Here is a 22,181-nt window from a genome sequence, read left to right on the forward strand (position 1 = left end):
AAGGAGGTTTTGAACATTTCCTCTGCACAAATGATGCTTCAGTATTTTATCACCACTAATAATTTTAGTTTAGAGATGTTTATCTTGTTTCAGTCGCCACTTACCATGTACCAGGACTTGAATTGATTCAGTCTGTTATGAAACACTTTCACTGGCAAAATCAATACCAATCTTTTACCTCAAACTTATTTTTGTTTTTGCTACTGAGTCCTGATGAGTCCATTTTATCTTCAATCAAGACATGTGTCTTAGCCTAATAATGAGTGCAATTAAACATATTATTACAGTGCACAACTTGATTGATTTTATAAAGACAGATGTACGTTAAAGATGAGGTCATACTGAGCAATTGTTTACACTTCAAGTACTCAAAACTAATTTAAAATCACATTATTTAAAGATAATTTCATCAGTAGTGCATAATATGATATAATAATCAAGATGTTTTACAATGTTACATGTTTATTTATGCTTTTGTAAAATAAATGTTTGAAATAATAGTTGAGTAATGAAACTTCACAAAACCATTTAAAGCATCTCCCGTTCTAATTTAGAGTTTTCTTAAAAATATATGATGTTACTAAACGTATGATTATATTCACAGTATGTAATTCTATTAAAAATAAGATTTGGGTTTGAAGCGGAAGAACACTTAATAAACACGTATATTTATCATATGCCAAATAATCTATTCATCTGGAAAATATGGGCGAGTCCATAACTTTGTACTTTGTAGTCTTTGGCTGATAAAAGAGCTTAGCAGATAAGGAGTCCTGGTAGTCAGAGAGTGAAAAGTTCACTGAAACAATGAGGCCATTGTTAGTCTCTATGGAATGTTTTTTTAATCTATAATGTAATGGAAAACTGTAGATGGACTTTAATATTTTTATGTTCATGTATTTTTATAAATCAAAAACATTTGGAAACTGAAGAAATTGTGGCCAAACTATTGACTTACTCACTATATACACATATACACTTTGTTATTCTCATGATTAAAAAAATGGAGATAACTATCAAAATCCATATTCATTTGTAGAGTCGTATAGTGTCATTAGCAAGTTATTAAATTGCTTTTTTAATAAATTTGACCACACATCAAGTCAGGATTTATATTAAAATACATGTTGAAATGAAAGTAGTTTTTTTAGAATATTGGATTGACTTAAAATTCTGGTCTTTGACTAAAAAGACGGCTAGACCATTTAGTATTCATATTTGCATTATGCTTTGATTTACAGACCATGTTCAGATTTCAGCTGACAAGAAATGAAGGATTTTATCCCCTTTTTAGATTAATTATCCTACAGGAAAGTGGTTTACAGGCTACTAAGTATTCAGTATTTAAAGAATCATTTGAAAAACATTACAGACCCTATGAATCATGTTTTGACCCTCCTAGGGGGCCAGACCCTCAGGTTGAGACCTACTTCACTTGTCAGCACGTTGCAGGACAGACACTGGAGTGCAGTCAGGCCTGTAGTAATGTCAGATCACACATTATGTCAATCAAAAAAACTCAGAGGCAGTAAAAGTGGCCTTTTAATCAGATTTTATTCACCCTCCAATCTCAAGGCTTCACAGTTAAAATCACTTCCGCAAGGCAGTGACAGGACGGATGTAAGGATGACAATAACTCAGTGCATTCACAACAAACAAAAACCTTTTAAACAAAAACATGACTAGCATCAGTACAAATCTATGTCTAACACTAAAGCAACAGTGATCTAAATGGTGACAGTTTCTCATTCAGAGTGTGGCAGACCGTTTTAATTCATGATGGAGAGGGATGAAAGGGATGGAGTTCGGGGGATTGGTAAATTAAATGAGGTTTGGCAGCTGGCCAGGCTGAGGTTTTAGGCCACTTCCTCCTCTCCCTCTTCCTCAAACTCGCCCTCCTCGGCGGTGGCTTCCTGGTACTGCTGGTACTCAGACACCAGGTCGTTCATGTTGCTTTCGGCCTCGGTGAACTCCATCTCATCCATGCCCTCACCGGTGTACCAGTGGAGGAAGGCCTTACGGCGGAACATGGCGGTGAACTGCTCGGAGATGCGCTTGAACAGCTCCTGGATGGCTGTGCTGTTGCCGATAAAAGTGGCGGCCATTTTGAGGCCACGGGGCGGGATGTCACAGACGGCGGTCTTCACGTTGTTCGGGATCCATTCAACGAAGTAGCTGCTGTTCTTGTTCTGCACGTTCAACATCTGCTCGTCTACCTCCTTCATGGACATGCGGCCCCTGAACACGGCCGCCACGGTGAGGTAGCGGCCGTGACGCGGGTCACAGGCAGCCATCATGTTCTTGGCGTCGAACATCTGCTGGGTGAGCTCGGGCACGGATAGGGCGCGGTACTGCTGGCTGCCTCTGCTGGTGAGAGGGGCAAAGCCTGGCATGAAGAAGTGCAGACGGGGGAAGGGCACCATGTTGACCGCTAGTTTACGGAGGTCGGCGTTGAGCTGGCCGGGGAAACGCAGACATGTGGTCACCCCGCTCATGGTGGCGGACACCAAATGGTTTAGGTCCCCATAGGTAGGGGTGGTGAGTTTAAGTGTGCGGAAGCAGATATCATAGAGAGCCTCATTGTCAATGCAGTAGGTCTCATCTGTGTTCTCTACCAGCTGGTGGACAGAGAGAGTGGCGTTGTAGGGCTCCACCACAGTGTCCGACACCTTGGGAGAAGGCACCACGCTGAAAGTGTTCATGATGCGGTCAGGGTACTCCTCGCGGATCTTGCTGATGAGCAGCGTGCCCATGCCGGAGCCGGTGCCGCCACCCAGGGAGTGAGTGAGCTGGAAGCCCTAGAGCTCTCGGCCTCTTTCCTCACGACATCCAGGACGGAGTCCACCAGCTCGGCTCCCTCCGTGTAGTGGCCCTTGGCCCAGTTGTTTCCAGCTCCACTCTGACCTGTAGTCAAGAGTATCACAGTTCATTGATGTAGCAAACACAAAGAAGGTATTTTCATGGATGTGACAACAGGTTCACATGGGTTACCAAAGACAAAGTTGTCGGGTCTGAAGATCTGCCCGAAGGGACCGGACCGGACTGAATCCATCGTACCAGGCTCCAGGTCCACCAGGATGGCTCGGGGCACATACTTTCCACCTGAAATCAAATGAATCGACAGCGTCATTTCTGGTAAATACGAGCTTGTTGAGCATGATGCGTTTCATGTAAAACACAAACGCAGATGCAAATCACTTCTTACGGAGGCAGAGCTGGTTAGATGAGGGAAGAAGAGAGATAGTTCAGTTCACTCTGTTGTGTATTTTAGCGGATTCGGTAGCTTACCTGAGGCCTCATTGTAATAGACGCTGATTCTGTCTAGCTGCAGATCGCCGTCTCCGTGGTAGGCACCAGTGGGATCAATGCCATGCTCATCACTGATCACCTCCCAGAACTGAGACGGGGAAGGACGTGAGGGAAACACAGATATTAGAACAACTGAATATAATGAAATTAGGTAACAGTACCCGGGTTCCCTGAAATGGCACATTAAGCTATTTTTAAACATGCTGCAATGACTATAATACTCCAATTGAATGCAGGTCGGAGGAGCAGACTTTTAGTCTAAGACGCAGACTAGACTGTCTCTGGAGTAATCAAGCAGATGGCAAAAATATGACAGTATATTCGATGCTATAAGAACACACTGTACTATACAACAATCGTAAAACTACTAAGTATGTAATCATGTCAAACGAACAAAATAGCATCATGAATTGGTGTGAAATCAGGGGTTTTACCACTGGAATTGGCTTGAAAAGAATTATAGGTAAAAATAGGTCATAAAGGAGGAGGACGGGGTGGGGAGGCTGCTACTACAGCTACATAAGGTTACATTACTACTACCGTCAATGCTTCATATCATTGATTGCAACAATTGACAAAAATATGTAAACCGCAAGCACACATTTTTGCATGCAATTATTAATTTGCGAATTTGTTTGTCTGTTGCACAAATAAATGCGTGCGCGAATCTGGAGTCCAATGTAAGCCCCGCAGAGAACATCAATGACCGAATCAGCTTAACATTTTAGTCATTGCACGAAGCTTCAAATCAAGAGAGGACGTCGCATTGGGTTTATTCTAGAGAATTCTTGGAGGGGATTCTCGCCTGCACAAGTCTCACCACAATGACAAACCAAACAGAGGAAAAGGGGGAAATCAGAGGAATACCTTAGCTCCGATCTGGTTACCGCACTGACCGGCTTGCAAATGCACAATTTCGCGCATTTTGGAGCAAATGGATCCGAGGACAGTCGAGTAGATGGTCCACTGAGCAGCAGAGATTCACAGAATGTTCCTGCGGTCGATCGCCGGGGATTAGTGTGCGCCGCCTCTGAGACCGTCTGCTGGGCTGAAGCGGTGGTGCAACGTGACGTCATCGCCATGGTACCCAAAGACCGGAGGAGAGAGGGCGGGACCAAGACCCGTGGAAACGGCGGATAGGGTGCGAGGGGCTGCATCAGCCATCAATAAGATTCTCATTATTCTCACGAACTCAGTGCACTCAGACTCCCTCCAAACACACACACGCGCACACACACACACACACACACACACACACACACACACACACACACACACACACACACACACACACACACTGATGTGCAGTTTTCACAATGCAGTCTATTGTTAAGACCGCGAGTTCATTAATGTTGAAGTTAGACATACTTAGCATAAGTAGCCATGGCTTGAAAGGACAAGGCCAGCAACATTTAAAATATATCAACTGTAGAATGAGGAATTCTTCTGAAAATATCAACTCGATATTATCTCAAGGTAATGTTTCGGTGGAGAGAGGTTTGCGCAGCCATTAGGGCCAAGAGCATCAGCACATTCCTTATGATCAAAGATGTGCTCTACTTCCTTTAAAAGTACTTTTAATTACAGTGGCTCTGTTTTGTTTTTTTTACAATCAAAATGAAAGAAAGCCAAAAACAACATTGACATTTATGATAAGAGAAATCAAGTTAGAAGGATGGGCATGTAAGATTAGTAATGTGCTTCCAATCCACACTCCCCATTTTGTGCAAAAGTAAACTGTCTGCATTACACAAATCAAAAGGATATCTTCCAAAGTTACAGGCTATTCACTACAAACTTCCCTATTTTTGTTACTTTCCCTCCAATGCAGCTCAAAACGAAAAAAACGAAAAAAGTTGTGTTATAAAACACACTTTAACAAGTGTGAAGATATCCTATAAGTCCTTCAGCCAGTTTTTACAGTTGAAGAAGTTTAGTTTGTATTATTTCAAAGTTACCACTGCAATTAACAATAACATGTCTTGTGTAGAATACATTAACAAGACTTTTCGATTGGTTACTTGTTAGTAGAATAAAAACCTGTTTCTTTCCGAGCTGGTCTAGCCAGTCTGGGTAAAAGATAGACGCCTTACTGTGAACACAGTTGAGCAACAATGCTACTGTCACTAAATTCACTGATGTATGAAATGAGTTGCAGTACATTGTTTTTACCTGACCACCCCCTGTTTAAATGAATAAGTAAGTTAAAAACACTTGCGAGTGTGCTGCTGCGTGCCGCTAACATAGATGTCAACACTGGAACATTCACAAACATATCCTGAAATATGACATTCCAAACATGCAGTTACCAACCCGTGTTAAGCTATCCAACAACTGGCCAATAGGGCTTTATTTCCTGTTTCCCAACACGGCTACATACAGCATTGTTTCACAGTGCTGCATGATTTGAGTTACTCCCACAAAAGTCATGCACAGGAAGACCAAGAGCATTTGCCACTTCATGTCAAGAACAGTAGATAGACTGTTCGTGTTGCTCTGAGGCTTTCAGGAGACAAGTTTAATAGGCAGGCTAAATTATTCGTTGACAGAGAAATCATTAAGGACTTAAACTTGGGGACTTATGCTGTTTTGAACTGTGGATTTACTACATTGTACATGGCAAGCTGATGATCATGTCAATCCCGGAGGAGGATCTCACATGCCCAATATGCTGTGACATCTTTACAGACCCCGTTTTGCTGTCATGTAGCCACAGCTTCTGCAGGAGCTGTCTGAAGCGCTGTTGGGAAACAGGATTACGGGAGTGTTCAGTGTGCAGGAAAAGAGCCTCCAAGGCCAGTCCTCCCACCAATTTGGCTCTGAGAAATGTCTGTGAAGCTCATTTGCTGGCCAGGAGGAGCTCAGCGCTGGTGGAAGAGAAGATGAACTGCAATCTGCACGGGGAGAAGTTAAAACTCTTCTGCCTGGTCGACAAACAGCCTATCTGTGTGGTGTGCCAGTCCTCCAAACTGCACAAGAGTCACGACTGCTCGCCTATAGAAGAGGCAGTGCTGGACTGCAAGGTAAGGCAAATAATTATATCAGTGTGTTTCCCAACGCAGTATTCAAGGTGACGCCTAAAGCTAGAATGCTGCCCCACTAGTCTGTTCTGATTGTGATCCACAATCATATTTTTTATCTAAAGCACTCAAAATCCTGAAACATTATCAAGCTGTCTGATCTTTGCTGACTGAGGCCTGCTTGGTTTCCAGGATGAGCTTGCTTTATCCCTCAAGAACTTGCAAGATAAAGAGGACAGCCTCAAAAGAATAAACATGGGCTCTGCAGACATGTTCGAGTACATCAAGGTAACTGTTATAAGATGACAGGCGTTTTGGTTACGAATTAAAAAATAAATAAAAAAATCTGGTCAAATAAACCACCATTTGCAATAATCTCATTCAGAGTCAAGCACTGAAAACACAGAGACTGATCAAGGGCCATTTTGAGCAGCTCCATCAAGTCCTCTACCAAGAGGAGTCAGCCAGAACAGCGGCTGTGAAGAAAGAGGAGGAAGAGAAGATTGCAGAAATGAAGGATAAGATCAAAGAACTTTCATCAGAAGCGCTGTCGCTCACGGAGACCATCTCGGTCATACAGGAGCAGCTGCAAGAAGACGACATGATCTTGTTGAAGGTTCGCACAGTCGTGTACACATCAACTTTTTAATCATCGTTCCCAAAAGCTTCCCACCATGACTGTGGTTTTCTTCTATTTTCCAGAATTTCAAAGCCACTCAGGACAGGTAGGTCCAACAGAGTTGTGGATTTACACTCTTTGTGTTGATGATCACATATTCTCAGCGTAAGATATCCGTTCTATCACAGAGAAAGAAGCATAGCCCTTGGTTCAGACAACATGTCCGGGTTACTGATTGATGTGACCAAGCATCTCTGCAACCTCGAGTATAAAGTCTGGGAGAAAATGCTGGACCATATTGACTATAGTGAGTACATGTTATGGTTATTTCTTCAGGTTCAGAGGCCGAAAGAGTAGAATTGCACAACCCTGTTGAACATATCAACCTTTCTGCTTGTGTCCTGTCTTTTAGCTCCTGTGACTTTGGACCCAAACACAGCACACCCCTGCCTCGTCCTGTCTGACGACCTCACTTCCCTCCACCACTCAGAGCAGCACAGCTGCTGCCCTGACAACCCTGAGCGCTTCCACATGAGCGCTGAAGTGGTCGGCATGGCGGCACTGGGATCAGGAAGCCACCACTGGGTTGTGGAAACAGGAAGTAATCAGGACTGGCTCCTGGGCGTGGCCTCTTCTTCTGTGCAGAAGAACTCTGAGATCTCTGCTCGTCCGGAGAACGGCTTCTGGACTTTGTGTTTCCGGGACGGAGAGTTCAGGGCAATGACCTCGCCACCCACTACACTTACAGTTACAAGAGCGCCCAAACAAGTCAAAGTGCAACTGGACTACAACAAAGGGACGGTGTCTTTCTTTGACTCTGCTGATGACACACTCATTTATGCATTCGTACACACGTTCACAGAAACTTTACTTCCATATTTTTATACACAGAACACTCATCCATTGAGAATAATGCCCGAGAAGGTACTTGTCACAATGTTGCGTCAATGAGTGGATGAAGGATTTATTAATTATGTAGGAAATGATCCCAGTCCTATTTTGATGAATGCCAAAACATTTTGAATTGGGATTGGTGGATTGACTGGCTGTAATGTTTGCAAAGTATTACCCATCCAAGTCATTTTGCTGCTTCAAAAACATTTGTTTTTGTTACTTATTCCTCCTTAAAGAAATCTTCTGCTGAGAGCTAGATAAGAACATTAATAACACTCACAGGTCTGTTCGACAAATATGAATCTACTTCTGGTTAGCAAAGCTTAGCATAGCATAGATCCTGAAAACAGGGGAGAACAGCTAGCCTGGCTCTCCCAGCATTAATTGAATATTGTTTCTTTAATCTGTATAAAGTGTAAGTGTAAAACCTTGAGACACAGCCAGGCTAGTGGTCAGTTTCCATACTTTGCGCCAAGCTAAGCTAAGCTAAGCTAACCAGCTTTTGCTCCAACTACATGTTTACTGACATGAGTGGCATCAGTCTTCTCAAAGGTCATGTATGCTGTACAGACTGAGAGAGGTTTGATTTTGGGCTGTATTGAATTGACATCTAAATCAAAACATACAAGCGCACTTCCGAAAATGTAGACTTATTCATTTAATGGCAGAAGTGTGAATATAAGTGGCTAAATATACATTGCTCACTGTGGTGGAAGAGGGGCGAGCACATTTGCTTGTGATGAAAATGTTTACATAAATATCAAGACGTTTTAGGTTGGTTCATAACTGGGTTTTGTTGTGCTGCAAGAGCAGCCTTTTGAATTGTCTGCGACTCACATCCAAATGAAGGATACTGCTGTTAGCATTTAGCGCCATGAGCTTTAAGAAATGCACATTACACACACATCACATTTGTCACACATGGAGGGATAAGACCAGAGGTGGCCAAACTAGTAAATACGTAGTTTTCAACCAGTTGCACTGCAAGAAAATGTGTGTTTCAGAAAACCCCATCTTCGACAACAGAATTGGTATGTCCATATATTACAAAAATCATTCCTGTATCTGATGCTCTTAAATTTAAATTCAGTACTTTTGAACTCTAATACAGTGCATGGCCTTAGTGCTTGTTAAAACCTGTTAATAATTTAAAACAGACAGAAATTGCCCAAAACTGGCTACCTCAGGTTTACACTGTACAGTTCAGTGTTTTGGTCTCTTTTGTACACATGATGGCGCCAAAGTCTAACAAATATTTTGAAGGATTTCATCAGACTACTTTGAGGTGTTTAGATAAATTAATCTTCCTGAACATCATCAGTTTATAAAAATGTTGAATTAAATGGTGATTTTCCACTCCATTGATGTTTTTATTTTTTATTTAAATGTGGAAAATAATTAAATTAAAGACAAGACACAAAAAGAAACATGAATTCACAGTTGTATTGTATCACGGTATTCCGTTCCTTCTCCCACAGCTGTTCTTTATAACACATGTTAAACTAAACATCTACAACGTTTAAATGTATTAGGTCTTCTTAACTTAAGCAGATGGGTTTTGTGCAGGTGGGGTTTTGTTGGTCTCTGCAGAGACACAGTTGCAGCACTTCTTAACGCAGGTGTCTGAGAGGAAAGGCAGCTTCTCCAGGCGAGATAGATAAACAAGCGGCTGGGTCGTGCTGCTGATGTTGAGGAAAGCGAAGCCCACAGGCTGCACATAGCAGCGAAACACGTCAGGGGAGTAATAGTCTTCAAAAGGAAACAGTGCGACAGGTGGAAGGTAGTTAAACACGATGATATAAAGGAGAGACAGCACCATCTTGAAGGCCTTCTTCTTCATGGGGTGCATCTCGTCTTTCCCTGCACCACGGGACTTCTTCAGGGCCCACAGGATGCACACATTGCACAACATCATCCAAACAAATGCTGCCAGGATCTCATAGGTGAACACCTTCTCGAAGTTGGGGAGGCCTCCCACCATTTTGGCTGCAGAGTAGGCAAAGGTGAGGCACAACACCAGCACTGAGAGGCTTAACCTGTACTTGATGGGTTTGAACTGCCCAAACATAATTGGAAAGAGCACAGCCACAAAGCGATCTAAGCAGATGCAGGAGAGAAACAGTGGCCCGCTCGTGTCTTTCACACCATAGGAAAACTTAAGTGCAGACCACACCTCTTTGCTATGCCAGTAGTAAAGGTTAAGGAAGTGGAGGGGGGTCATGGCACCAAAGTAGGAATCCATGAAAGCAAGGCAGCCCAAGAATAGGTCAGAGGTTGTGGGATTTTTGCGATTCTGGATGAGGATCGCAATGACGAGTAAGTTGGCTGGGATTCCCACGACTACGTTTATGCACTGTATGGTCAGGTCAAAGTGAATGCCTTCTACCAGACGTTCGCACCCGTCAAACACACTGAAGGGCTTCGCTGTGGCATTGATGTCAGCGGTAGTGTTGAGAGGGAGTAGCGTCGGGAGAGAGGTCAAGTTCAGTGGTGAAGATACGTTTCTCTCCATGATTCTGTTACTGCAAAATTACTCTGATGGCAGAAGAATAAGAACGGTGGTGAGGGTTTAACATGTTCACTCTCACACACAATACAATTTTCCTTTAAAAAGGCAGGTTTTTATCAAGGGGACACATACTTAATCTTGTTTTCTAGCTTCAGTACAAATGATTCAGTCTGTGTGTCACGTCAAACAGTGTTCATCGGAGTCCTTGTTTCTAATCTGCGGAGAAGTTTATTCCCAGTAGAGCTAAACTAGCCCCAGAGTAAATCGAGACGGTTCACAGAGAGCAACAAAAACACGTAACAAACACCGTCAGGGCTTCTCTTCAGGCTGTTATCTTGTTATTGTGTCTGTGTGGACCTTCCTCTGGGAAGAGCGGCTCCCTGTATGCAGGGACATCTAACTCGCTTAAGGGACTAATATTAAAGGCCCCGCCCTTTCACAGCAGAATAAAAGGGCAGCTGATCCCAAATAAAAATGGTAAGGTTCATATTCCGTACGTTGACAATTACTTACTTCCTTCACTTACTGTTAGTAAGGGCAGTGGACAATTTGGTAATTTCCTGGAGCCTGTTTTTGACATTTAGGTATTATTAAAGCTAATTTCTGACCTGAATTAATCAGAAAGAGAACACAACATCTGATCTTGGATAAATCTACTTCCATTTGATATTTAGGATTCAATCAACTATTAATATAAAAAGACACTGGAACACTCTCCAGTGGTGCGTATAAACCTCTCCCTCTCTCTCCATTTCCTGTCTCAAATGTATTAATGTTAGCAAAGGGGCACTGCTGCAGGAGGCAGATCAGTCATGATCACCCATTTGCATACATTTTCCTGTGAGTTCTTATTTCTGTGCTGCAGGATTAATGTCAGCTGTCAGGCTGATTTGTTCAAGCTGCATGGGTCGATGTTTTAAGTATCAGTACTTAACTAGTCATGCATGTTAAGTCATATCGAGCTCTGTATGAATACATTGTCAGCATGAAATGCATTCACAGTACAGGTTTGACACATGAGAGCAGATCAGAAAAGGACGGAAACGATGGAAATAAATGTACGAATGTCTGGATTGATTGGAATAATAACTGGAGTCGGACACGAGGGAAAACATTCGAGATGTCCTCGGCCTTGAGCTCAGTGTCTCCGTCTCTAAAGGAGGACCACAAATGAAGGCTTTTTATAATGCAGACACTAAATGTGATTTTTTTCCCCCCCTATGCTTATTGTCAGCAGTTCTGAGTCAGGCAGATCTGCACAAGCTTTCTTTTACATGCAGTTCACCTGCGCTCCCTCCACTGAATGGACTATTGGAGCCAGAGGCTGTGATTGTTCCTTGTACAGCCATCAAGGGACCTATTTTTGTTTAATGTGGACCTTTGCTCCCTCAGTGGACAATGTTTCTCACCCCCGTATGGTGACGGCTCCACCTCAGGCCACACACACACACACACACACACTCCTGTGGGGCTAATCACACTGACGGAGGAGTGAAGCTCTTTGCCAAGATGATCGTCCCTAGAGAAGGCAGACTTAAATCAATTGTGTTTTTCTTCAGGCATATCTACTGAAAAATATTGTAAACACTAATAACAGGCAACAAATAACAAAAAATGATTCATCCGATTCTCTTGCATTTACATGTAGTAGTTTGAGTAGTAAAAATACGGCTAAATTCAGCGTAAACATCTTTGCAGATTTTGTAAAATATTTAAAATGAGAGTACATCGATGCTGTTATTCAAGATTTAAAAAGCAACACCTTAACAGCTGCAGACACATTGAATACTCTAATTTTCTGTCAGTATAAGTGTTGCATGCATAAAGATCTTTCATCAATTACAGAAATGGTTAGTTAGTACCCAGCTCTGTCAGCACTAGATTGTAACTGTTTCTCTGTCCGTGTTGAACTTCCCTCGATCTGTCTGTCGTCACCTTTCTGCCTTTCTTTAAATTGCCGGTCGACCCTCATCTACCTGCATGCATGTCTTTTATTGTTGTTTAGCTGTGTCTGACTGATTTATGTATTTCACATACTCTGTATGCTTTTATGTTTTGTGCCTCTGACATGGATGTTTTTTAGTGTCTAAACAACTACAGCATAATACTGTTTTTAGTCCATGTTTCTATTTTAACATATTTATCCTTCTTTTTATTTGCTTTGTGTGTTGACGTTGAGAGCCTCTGCGTTGCATGTCTTGTCTGTACTTGACAATTAACTGTTTTATTCTCACTTTTTTCATTGTTTGTGCACGCATTGTTAAGTGTCAATATTGTATAACCTTTTAACTTGAATCTTACCTTCTGTTTTTAGGTTTATTTTGTAACATCTGCCTCTTGGGACTACAGATGAAAAATAGCCTTTTGGCTAACTCTGGCGCATTTGCAGAAATGTTTTTATTAATGTGCACTGTCCCGTATCAAATAAACCAATCAATAAATCAATAGTGAGAAAATATTTCCAGTCCTTGATTTTGAAGTTTCAAGGAGCACGAGGTGAGAGGAAACCCACTTAGACTCATTCTAGCACAGTGTCAAACATTCTCTATTGGTTGACATTAATCTGGATGAGATAAATTCATTTTAGTAATCTCAGCAAATAATGTTAAACTGAAGAAACTGAAATCCAATAACTAAGCAGTCCTGCCTCTCTTTTAAGGACATATATTGATTGAACTATGATTAGACACAAACTTTGTAAATTCAATTTTAAAATCTAGTTATAAACCTGTGCAGCTTTTTAAAAGTGGTAAAAAGTGTATCGTTTGTACTTACCGGTGTGGAGTACTCTTCTGTGCCGTGTAGCGATGTTTGTAATTCAGGGGGTGCATTTATAAGTTCTCTGAAGTGTCGTGACTTTGATGCTCACCAGGAGGGGAGGATCTCCCGGAGTTTTTGAAGTCATGAGGGAATAGTGAGTCTCTTGCAGTCGAAACCTCTTCATTAAGAAGGCCCAATGTCCGCCTTAAAGCCTCAAGTCCTGAACCCTCAGGGTCTTAACTGACATTACCTGGTAAACGGTGAGCGCAAGAGGCTGCAAGGGCTTGAAATGGTATAAATATGAATGAGACAGCACTCTGCAGCGACATATCGCGTTACCTTGATACCAAAACATGTTTTGTATAATTCTGGGGTTTTATTTTTACATTTTTACTCTCTGATTTGAACATTTTCCAGGCTCCTGCCTTACATGACAAGAGGTAATTGTCAAATATATTGTTTTGTTTTTTGTCAAAAAAGCTAAACATGCAAAATTAAAAGACTTTGTTGAATAAACCAGGTGTGTAATATAGCCTATGCTTGCAGCATTCATGAATAGAAAACAAAGGGGCCGTGCCTGTGGTATTCATGTTGACATACTTGTAGCCATACCACCGGTGCACAAGACTAATATCAATAGCCTATGAGAAAATGTCAATGGTGTTTCATTTATTAATTTTTCTTCATTTTCATCACTGTGATGCAAGCAAAGGCATCGAAGCTCTGTCTCATGAAGCCAGTCCAGCCAGTAAAGACTTCCTCTGAAGTGCTCATCACTTAACTGGAGGTGGAAAAAGAGACTGTAAGCCTGTGTGTGAGTATGTGACAGAGTGTATTGTGATTGATGGTTTTACAAGGTGGTTGATTACATTTAAGCCTCTGTAGGCGAGTGGAACCCAATGTCCTGTTCCCTGTGAACACAAGACAAAAGCCCGATTGATCCATTGTCTAATTGACGTCTGAATCACCAGACAGAAAGAGAGAACAGGAAAGTGTCACAGTTGTTTTACCTCTTTTTGATCAAGAGAGGCAGTAGTGGTCTGCACTTCATACTAGATATTCAATTCCAACCTGGTTTCACTAGCAGAACTTGAAGCTTTTACAGACATCAGTGTGGCCAGGGCAAGTAGAAACATACAACTAACAGGTTGAAGGAAAATACATCTATTGGAGAATGGATATGAATCAAATAAGAGAAAACACAACATAACATCTAATCTTGGATACAGCTACTTCCATTTGATATTTAGCATTCAATAAACTATTAATATAAAAAGGAATTGGACCACAGGATATATTCTGTCCTGCTCCAGTGGTTCGTATAATCATAATGGAGTTGAGTCACGTCTTACATAAACACATTGTAAAATCATGCGGTTAGGAAACCTGTCCCTCCTTCTCCATTTCCTGTCTCAAATGTATTGATGTTATCAAAGGGCACTGCTGCAGGAGGCAGTATAGATCAGTCACGGTGAGACATTTGCATATATTTCCCTGATGTCGGCCAAGAAGCCAAAAGCAAAATTGTCATTTTTGACACTGTACAGAAAAACGCCGGCACAAACTGGATCAACACATCATGACATCTTTAGTTCAGACACAGAAGAGATCATGAAATAGCATCCACTAAAATGCAACAATAATGCTAATAATTTGGAGATTTTTCAGCGAGAACCACTTGATGATCCTTTACTTTTTTTATCTAGCACCACGATCAGGTACATTTTTTTTTAAACTTTGGTTTATTGGGGGCGACTAGCTCACTGGGCTAAGAGGGTTGTCTGGTCGACGGTTCGATCCTTGGCTGGGACGTGTTCTGTGTCGAAGTGTCCTTGAGCAAGACACTGACCCCCTAACGGCTCCCCGGGCGCCTGTCATGGGCAGCCCACTGCTCCCTGATACAGGGATGGGTCAAATGCAGAGACAAATTTCCCCCTTGCCGGGATGAATATAATAAAACAATAAATAAAAAAATAAATAAAAATACCGGCATTATAACGTTCCAACAAGAAAGTAGTGTTAGAAACCGACCGTAATACTTTTCAGCAGGCCTGCAGATTCTATATCTGACAACAGCACATAACCAGTTTAAAAGCTAATTAAAAAAATGATTTCATAGACACAACACTATAATCAAGAAGACACTTAGGCTTGTGGCAGTACTAATTATCCTCAATTATCAGAGGAGGAATGGAAAACAAGTCAGTGTCCTACTGTAGAGAGGAGGGGAAGAGTCCAAGGCCAAAGATCAGCTATAACACATGTTGGTTGCTTCCTCAGTCCATTAACTTTCTAACGTCACATGATGGCATGTCCTCTGAGCCATACCATGGACCAGGCTGGCAACATGCCTCAGCCTCAAGGAAGCACAACTCTGCCTTTAGACCGAGGCGCCTGGAGCGGGCCCCTGGCCAGCACACAGAGAGACACACGGAGAATGAGAAAGAAGAACGTGCAGCATGTGGCTTCAGTAGACTACAGAGTGGAGGCACACTCAGGCACACCTGCCTTCAATCTGCACCTGGATCACAGCAGTAGGCCCTTTTCACAGCAGCCATTTTGACATGGCATTGCAGGGTAAACACAGGTGTAATTATGATCCCATTCTATTCATAGTGTCAGAGCCATTCCATTGAGCCAACATGCACAATGGGGCCCTGGCCCAACTAAATGGAACTGGGCCACAATTCATGAATGTTATTAATTCCACCTGTGTTTACCCTGCAATGATGTGAGTATATGTGGCTCATCCATGCAGCTAAAATCTGTTGCCCAGTAATAATTGAAATCACATGTCAGAATGTGTGAAAGGACCCGAACACAGAACAACAGAAATGTGGAAGATAAATGATCCCATATGGTCAGATCTAAACACCAAACATCGCGCCTCATTCGCCAAACGTTCTTAAGGGCGAATTTAAGAACAGACTTAGCAAGATACTGCTGAGTGAGGCCCAAAGTTACACAGCTCTTCTGTGTTTTTCAGCCCCTTCTCTGCCGCCCTCTGTCCTGGTTTTGAGAGATGGATTTGGCTGTACCAGAATTCCATGTGCGTCATGGCAGAAAGGAGAAAGACAGCTGGAATTAGAAACAGGGCTGTAAGTTCTCTGTAAAAGCACACACCCTGGAGAAACTGTCATCAATCAAAAACCTTGCTGCTCGAGATGTGTGAACGCGAATGACCGAAGCAGAGAGAGAGAGAAAAGAAACAGGAAAATAACAGGAGACCTTCTTTTTAAACAATATGTCCAGCAATTGATCCCAGGGCAGCAGTTAGAGCTTAAAATGTATAGTTTATGTTTCATCATCGTATGTTCAACAGATTGTCTCAAAATCAGTGCGGCTGTCGCTTAAATTTAGATACTTAGCATTAGCTGCATGTGCTAAGCTTCATAGGTCATTTGGGTGAGCAGCTACTGAGCTTCCTCCTTTTAATGGGATTTTTTTATGTAAACATATACAGAGGAACTAACTGTGTGGCATGTAGCCAAAATAGGAAGAATGGGCACCCCACCAGCTTTCCACCCATTATGACAATTATGGCTCTCTAAATATGCAGTAATTACCACAATTATGGCCTTTAGTTAGCATGTAGCTTACTAACTAGCTAACAAGCAAACAACCCAGAGTTTCATTTAGCAATCACTTCTTAATGAATTTAATTATGGAATCAAACAACAGGATGTCATTAAGAATTTTTCAGTTTCTATAATGCACAAAGAGCAAGAAGACTGGATATTTAGTGTCTCTTCAGTTATTATTAAAGCTTAATCCAGTTAGCCATCCATGTCAGAAAAATATAGAGAAGCAGAGTCTTGTTTATTAAAGAAGAACAATTTCGAGAAAGAAAAAGCATTTGAGAAAGACAAGCCTTCTTCAGGATGATTTACAGCTTTGTGCTGCCAGTGGCGCTTTGAAGAACACAACACAACAAATAGAATTGCTTTTGGAGGGCAGCATTGTTCAGATACCCTAAAATAACAATAATGTCAAGAAGTAAAGTGGCATTTTTTATCAACCTGACAAAATTACGTTCTTGTGGAAAGAAAAGAAAAGGCAACACTGTAACTTCTTTACATTCTATTAGAATGTAAAGAAGCTACAGTGTATAGAATGATTCTATTGAAGTTATTCCTTTTTTAAATGTTTTAGACGAGTCACTAATCACTTTAAAATAGTGATTATAGCTGATTTAACTTACAGACATGAGATTGATCTTCTCATGTCACTCTCTTTATACAATGATATAAATTCATCCCCGTTTTATTGATATCTTACGAAAAATTACTCCTCACTTTTCGTGCGTTTTTCCTGCAAAAGTCCAGCAACATGAGTCTGTTTTCGTTTGTTACATGCATACTGTCTTTTCAAAATAAACTTCCATCTTCACAGGAAACAACTAAGGTTTAGGGCCTAAACGTATCATCAGAGCTGTGTGGCATTAAACTGCAGTCAGGTTATGTAATAGGGATCGTGTTTGAGTACTTAATTCCTTTTGGCAGCATCAACTTGTTTTGAAGGAAAGCGTTAATTCTTTAATTATGCAATTAATTATCTGTGTCCCAAATTTAAATTAGTTTGTACCTTTATTCTCCACTTTTCACACATAATTATGTCATCAGTAATCACACAGGGCCTGTTAAGTTAAGCAGTGGCTCAACATGGCAGTGGTTTACCTTTCATGAACACAAATGTGCTAATCCATGCCAGACTCTAATTATTATGATCAACCAGTCCAGCTCTCTACCGCTCTCTGTTGAATTCACACCAACACATCGGGATTGTAGAGTAACAAGACATCAACTCTTGATGTGTTTTTAAGATATTTTAGATGCATCTTTGAACTGCATTCAGCTGGAGCTGTCTAGAAAACAAAACACTGAAATAAATAAATGAAATGGAAATATAAAACAAGTGTTATTGTTTATTTTAAAATATCTTGCATGGTTTTGCTAACTTAATCTTCCAAAGCCTAAATTATTCATTTTAGTTTTCATAAAACCACTGCAACCGAAACACGACAGAACTTTGGATGAATATGATACAAACCATTCATGAATACTGCAGTATCACTCACATATATGTTTAATATTTCCAAAAGTACATCACCTGATTTAAGTTTAGTTAAACAAGTTGTAGACAATTCCTTTGCAGTTGTCTGCAGTGGACTTTGAGATGTTTTTGGAAGACTGAATGATTGAATCATGGGAGCTTCTGATTACATATAATTAAAGAAAAATGTTGTTGTCAGAAAGAGCTTTGTGTATCAATTTCCAACGGCAAATCTTACTGGGCTGCTCTTTTGTCTGAGTTTGTATTATTTACTGGAAACTAAGAAACCACTTGCATGCCTGAAGTCTTTGAGGAGAGATTTGACTTCTTCTGTAATGTGAACCCTGCAGGATGTAAGAGCGAGTTGGCAAAGCTTTACGTTTACAACATGAAGGAGGAACAAGGGGGAGTAAGATAGGAGTAGGGAGATAACAAATGGCTATTTTTACACTCAGGGACATGGTCCAACTCTGTGACAGGAGCTGCTGGGCTCTATTGTACCCCTTTAGTCCAAAGGAATAAACACCTGCCGCTGTTCTCAGAATAATTATACACACTGTTTGGGCTGCCCTGTCAGGGAGCACAGAGCTTTTCAAGAACCCCTATTTCTTTAGACTCCATGGTTAAGGTTATTCCAAAAGATGCTCTGCGATGCAGTGGATCCTTAAAATGGATACTGAAAGGGGAATTTTTTTACATGCACTTTGTTTGATATAAAAGTAGATTAAATTAACTTTAAAGGCTCCCAAAATACATTTTCTAGAGCGATGTGATCATACATGAACATTTTCTGCCAAAGTTAGAACAGTTTCTTCTTGTTCTGTTTATGTATTGTCTATGGTCTTGCAATTAAAAAAAAACAAAGCAGTTTTGTTTATTCTATATGACAGAATTTTATTAAGTGAAGCTCGTTGATGATATGTTACCACAGACTGTGTATAAGAAGTGGACATAGTCACAGTAACGTCACCCATTTGTTTGTGGACTGCCGTTTTGAAGTCTTCATCTTGACATTTTGGCCGTTGCCATTTTGGTTTATGCAACCAGAAGTGACACAAGAGGGCGGAGCTAAGTACAACACAAAGCTGAATAAGACATTTTTAGACAACGTTTCTTCTCCTGTAGTTTCATTCAACCCTGTGGAAGGAGAATTGACGTCTGATAGGAAGTATAGTGGCCTCCCCCGGGGGGGTCAAGCTCCGGACAGCTGGCTGTCAGAGGTAGCAGGGTGAGAACAAAGCAGAGAGTCTTTGAGCATGACTGTACATCTATCAGCTCCTCTCTCAACACCCTGCCATTACTGCTGATGGAGATCTGGCTGAAGAACACTCAGGCCATCAACACGTAAATGCTTGAATGGAAACATACGCATGATTGGCTGTTCATACGTTGCCTTGTTTGGGAATGAATGCACGTTGCCGTTACATATTGCGAAATTAAAAGAAGAATTAAATTATTTAATCTGACATACACATTTTTAAAGCTCTATCTAAACAATAATTTTTGCTTGCTAGTGTGAATTTTTATCATATATAATATTTTATTAGCTCTGGAAAAAGTACCACGTTGTCCCTTAATAAGTGACCTAGCCTTTGTGGTCAAACATTGACAAAGCCGTAATTGATGCTCCCTCTATTAAAACCCTGAAACACTTGCATGGAAGATAATGTTGTGGATAATGAGGAAGTGAAGCATGAAGCATAGTAAGGTATTTACTATAGTGCCTGATTTGACCCATTTTTACCGAATGTAGAGTAATTGCCTCTAAATTACCTGCAATTATATTACGAAGAAAAACAAGTCATTATATAAAATGCCTCCATTCAGAAACAAAGCTATGAAAGGATTTTTGTATGTTGCTGCGCACTGATCTCATTGTCTCGCATGGAAAGAATGACCTGCCAAATGCCAATTGAATGGCTCAAAGAGCGTGACCAGACACTGGAAACAAGCTTGTCTCTGAGGGACCAGAGGCTAGGCCACAGCTAACCCAAACACACAACACACTGCTGCGTACTGCACCACCAGACAGTTTCCTTTTTTTTTTAGAACTTGTTCACCTCATCGCCGACAGTTCCCAACAGTTTTCATGGAAATAAATAATGTGTACAGATTTATTTTTTTTTCAAACCTTGTCTGAACACATGTTTATCTCTGCTGCCGTGTAACCCACTGCAGAAATTTGCATACGCTATTTATTCTGATGTAAACAAACACCTTGACAATATGGGAAGGTATTATCTTTTGGTTTTTGGCTAATGTGACTCCAGCGGTCGCTGTTGCAGCCACATAAAACCTGCTCCGGACTGCTCTGTTATCCCGGCTACTGAGTTTGTTTTTGTAACCTGTTCCAAAACCAGAAAGCCATATAATTATCTCAGCTATACATCCCGTGTTTACATTGCCTTTTGCAGTGGGACTAATCTCTCTCTTCAAACATTAACAGATGACAGATGCATGTGCTGTAATGTGGCTAGATAGTGGGCAGAAAATGTGGAGGTAGCAGCCTGCAGAGACACTAGAAAAAGAAGAAGATAGAGAGTTATCTTTGTGTATGTGTGTCTCATTATGCACTCGGAGACATATTTTAATGGTATGTGTCTCATTTTTAATATCAATTCAGCTGTGTGTCTCTCTGTGTTGGCATTGTCCCACTGGCTCCCTCTGTTGGATGGCCTGGGCATGGCTGCCCAGACCCCCATACACACACACACACACACACACACACACACACACACACACACACACACACACAGACACAGACACAGACACACACACAGTCATTTGGTTAATACTTTATGGCTTTTGCTAAGTTTTTTCATTTGTGCCCCAGTGGGTCGATTTTAAAGAATTGTTGGTAATTCCATTTGTTGGTATTCATTTAATTTGTTCATTTATTTCTCTTATAGGGTATGAATTGCCTGTAGAAAAAAAGACACAGATGATGCCAGAATCTAAATGTGCCAGGAGGCTAATTCAGATGCTGTTATTCATAACCTCTCAGGAGTTGGGGGACATCTGTCCAGCTCTTTGCTTCAGCTCTGTGGAGTTTATTGACACATGCAGAAGGTCTTTGAACCCTGTTTAGGGCCAATGTTCATGTAAAAACTGTTTCTCTGTGTGTGTGTGTGTGTGTGTGTGTGTGTGTGTGTGTGTGTGTGTGTGTGTGTGTGTGTGTGTGTGTGTGTGTGTGTGTGTGTGCGTGTTTTTGAAGAAGAAACACAATGTTTTGCTCTGGGATTTACTACAACAGCATGCAGCCATATGCCTTCTATACCTTATTTGCAATATGCAATCAGTAAAGTACCAAAAATTCCCCAGACTATATCTGTTGGTACACTGTAAGGCTCTACAGTGATACGCTCTAAGATTTCCTGATTAAGTCTTGAAATGCCGATGGTATTCGATGCATTTTTAGTAGCTCTCTCTCAGTCTGATCCTTTGTGAACACATCCATCTTATCTCATAGTACAGCGCAGTCCACAGTTCTTGTGTGATGGATTATCTTCTTAAAACATAAATCAACTTTAGGTCTGGGATGAATAGGAACACATTGATTAGTTCAACTTGGCATTTCAGTGGTGACCACATCAAATTCAACCCAGTTGGCAGTAAAGAACTATTCCTGCCCCAAAGCCCCTTAATACAGTAAAAGCTTCAGTTCCGCTCTGTATGAAAAATGAAATGGTCTTGCCAAGGGTAAAAATACATAACAATTTATTTGCAGAATGATAACAGAGTGCTCATTAGAGATGTCACCGAAACCTATTTCTGCTCAGTTGTTTGACATTTTGGAAAACACATTTCCTTTCTTTCTTGCCAACAGTTAGATCAGAAGATCTCTAACTACCGCTCTCACAGAAGTGTAAAAACAACAAATGATGTGACGTTTAACCAGGGTTATACCGGGCTATTTCTTGGCTCGGACCAGTGGAGTCGCTGCTCGTGGCATCGATTATCTTTAGAGGTGCTGTGAGGCAGATTTTGTTACCTTTGGACAGAGCCAGGCTGTTTCCCA

The 22,181-nt window shown here is 41.2% G+C and overlaps 3 protein-coding genes across 3 annotated transcripts; 1 reads left to right on the top strand and 2 right to left on the bottom strand.

The window, feature by feature from the left end:
* Positions 1-1,856: 1,856 nt before the first annotated feature.
* tubb4bl (tubulin, beta 4B class IVb-like) lies at positions 1,857-4,233 on the bottom strand. The gene is given in 5 exon segments (XM_076080121.1): positions 1,857-2,800; positions 2,803-2,904; positions 2,992-3,102; positions 3,289-3,397; positions 4,177-4,233. Coding segments are annotated over 5 exon segments (1,323 nt in total).
* Positions 4,234-5,936: 1,703 nt separating this feature from the next.
* Positions 5,937-7,899, top strand: LOC142937226 (zinc-binding protein A33). The gene is made up of 6 exons (XM_076080123.1): positions 5,937-6,332; positions 6,522-6,617; positions 6,715-6,945; positions 7,032-7,054; positions 7,137-7,255; positions 7,361-7,899. The coding sequence occupies exons 1-6, from the start codon at positions 5,937-5,939 to the stop codon at positions 7,897-7,899; spliced, it is 1,404 nt and encodes a 467-aa protein (XP_075936238.1).
* A 1,486-nt stretch (positions 7,900-9,385) lies between these two features.
* LOC142945283 (G-protein coupled receptor 183-like) lies at positions 9,386-10,354 on the bottom strand. Its single transcript, XM_076086701.1, has one exon. It carries the CDS (start codon positions 10,352-10,354, stop codon positions 9,386-9,388), a length of 969 nt encoding a protein of 322 aa, XP_075942816.1.
* Positions 10,355-22,181: the final 11,827 nt, after the last annotated feature.

The sequence above is a fragment of the Anarhichas minor genome, unplaced genomic scaffold (genome assembly GCF_050575085.1).
Source record: "Anarhichas minor isolate MPS153535 unplaced genomic scaffold, ASM5057508v1 ptg000007l, whole genome shotgun sequence".
In the NCBI taxonomy this organism is placed as follows: domain Eukaryota; kingdom Metazoa; phylum Chordata; class Actinopteri; order Perciformes; family Anarhichadidae; genus Anarhichas; species Anarhichas minor.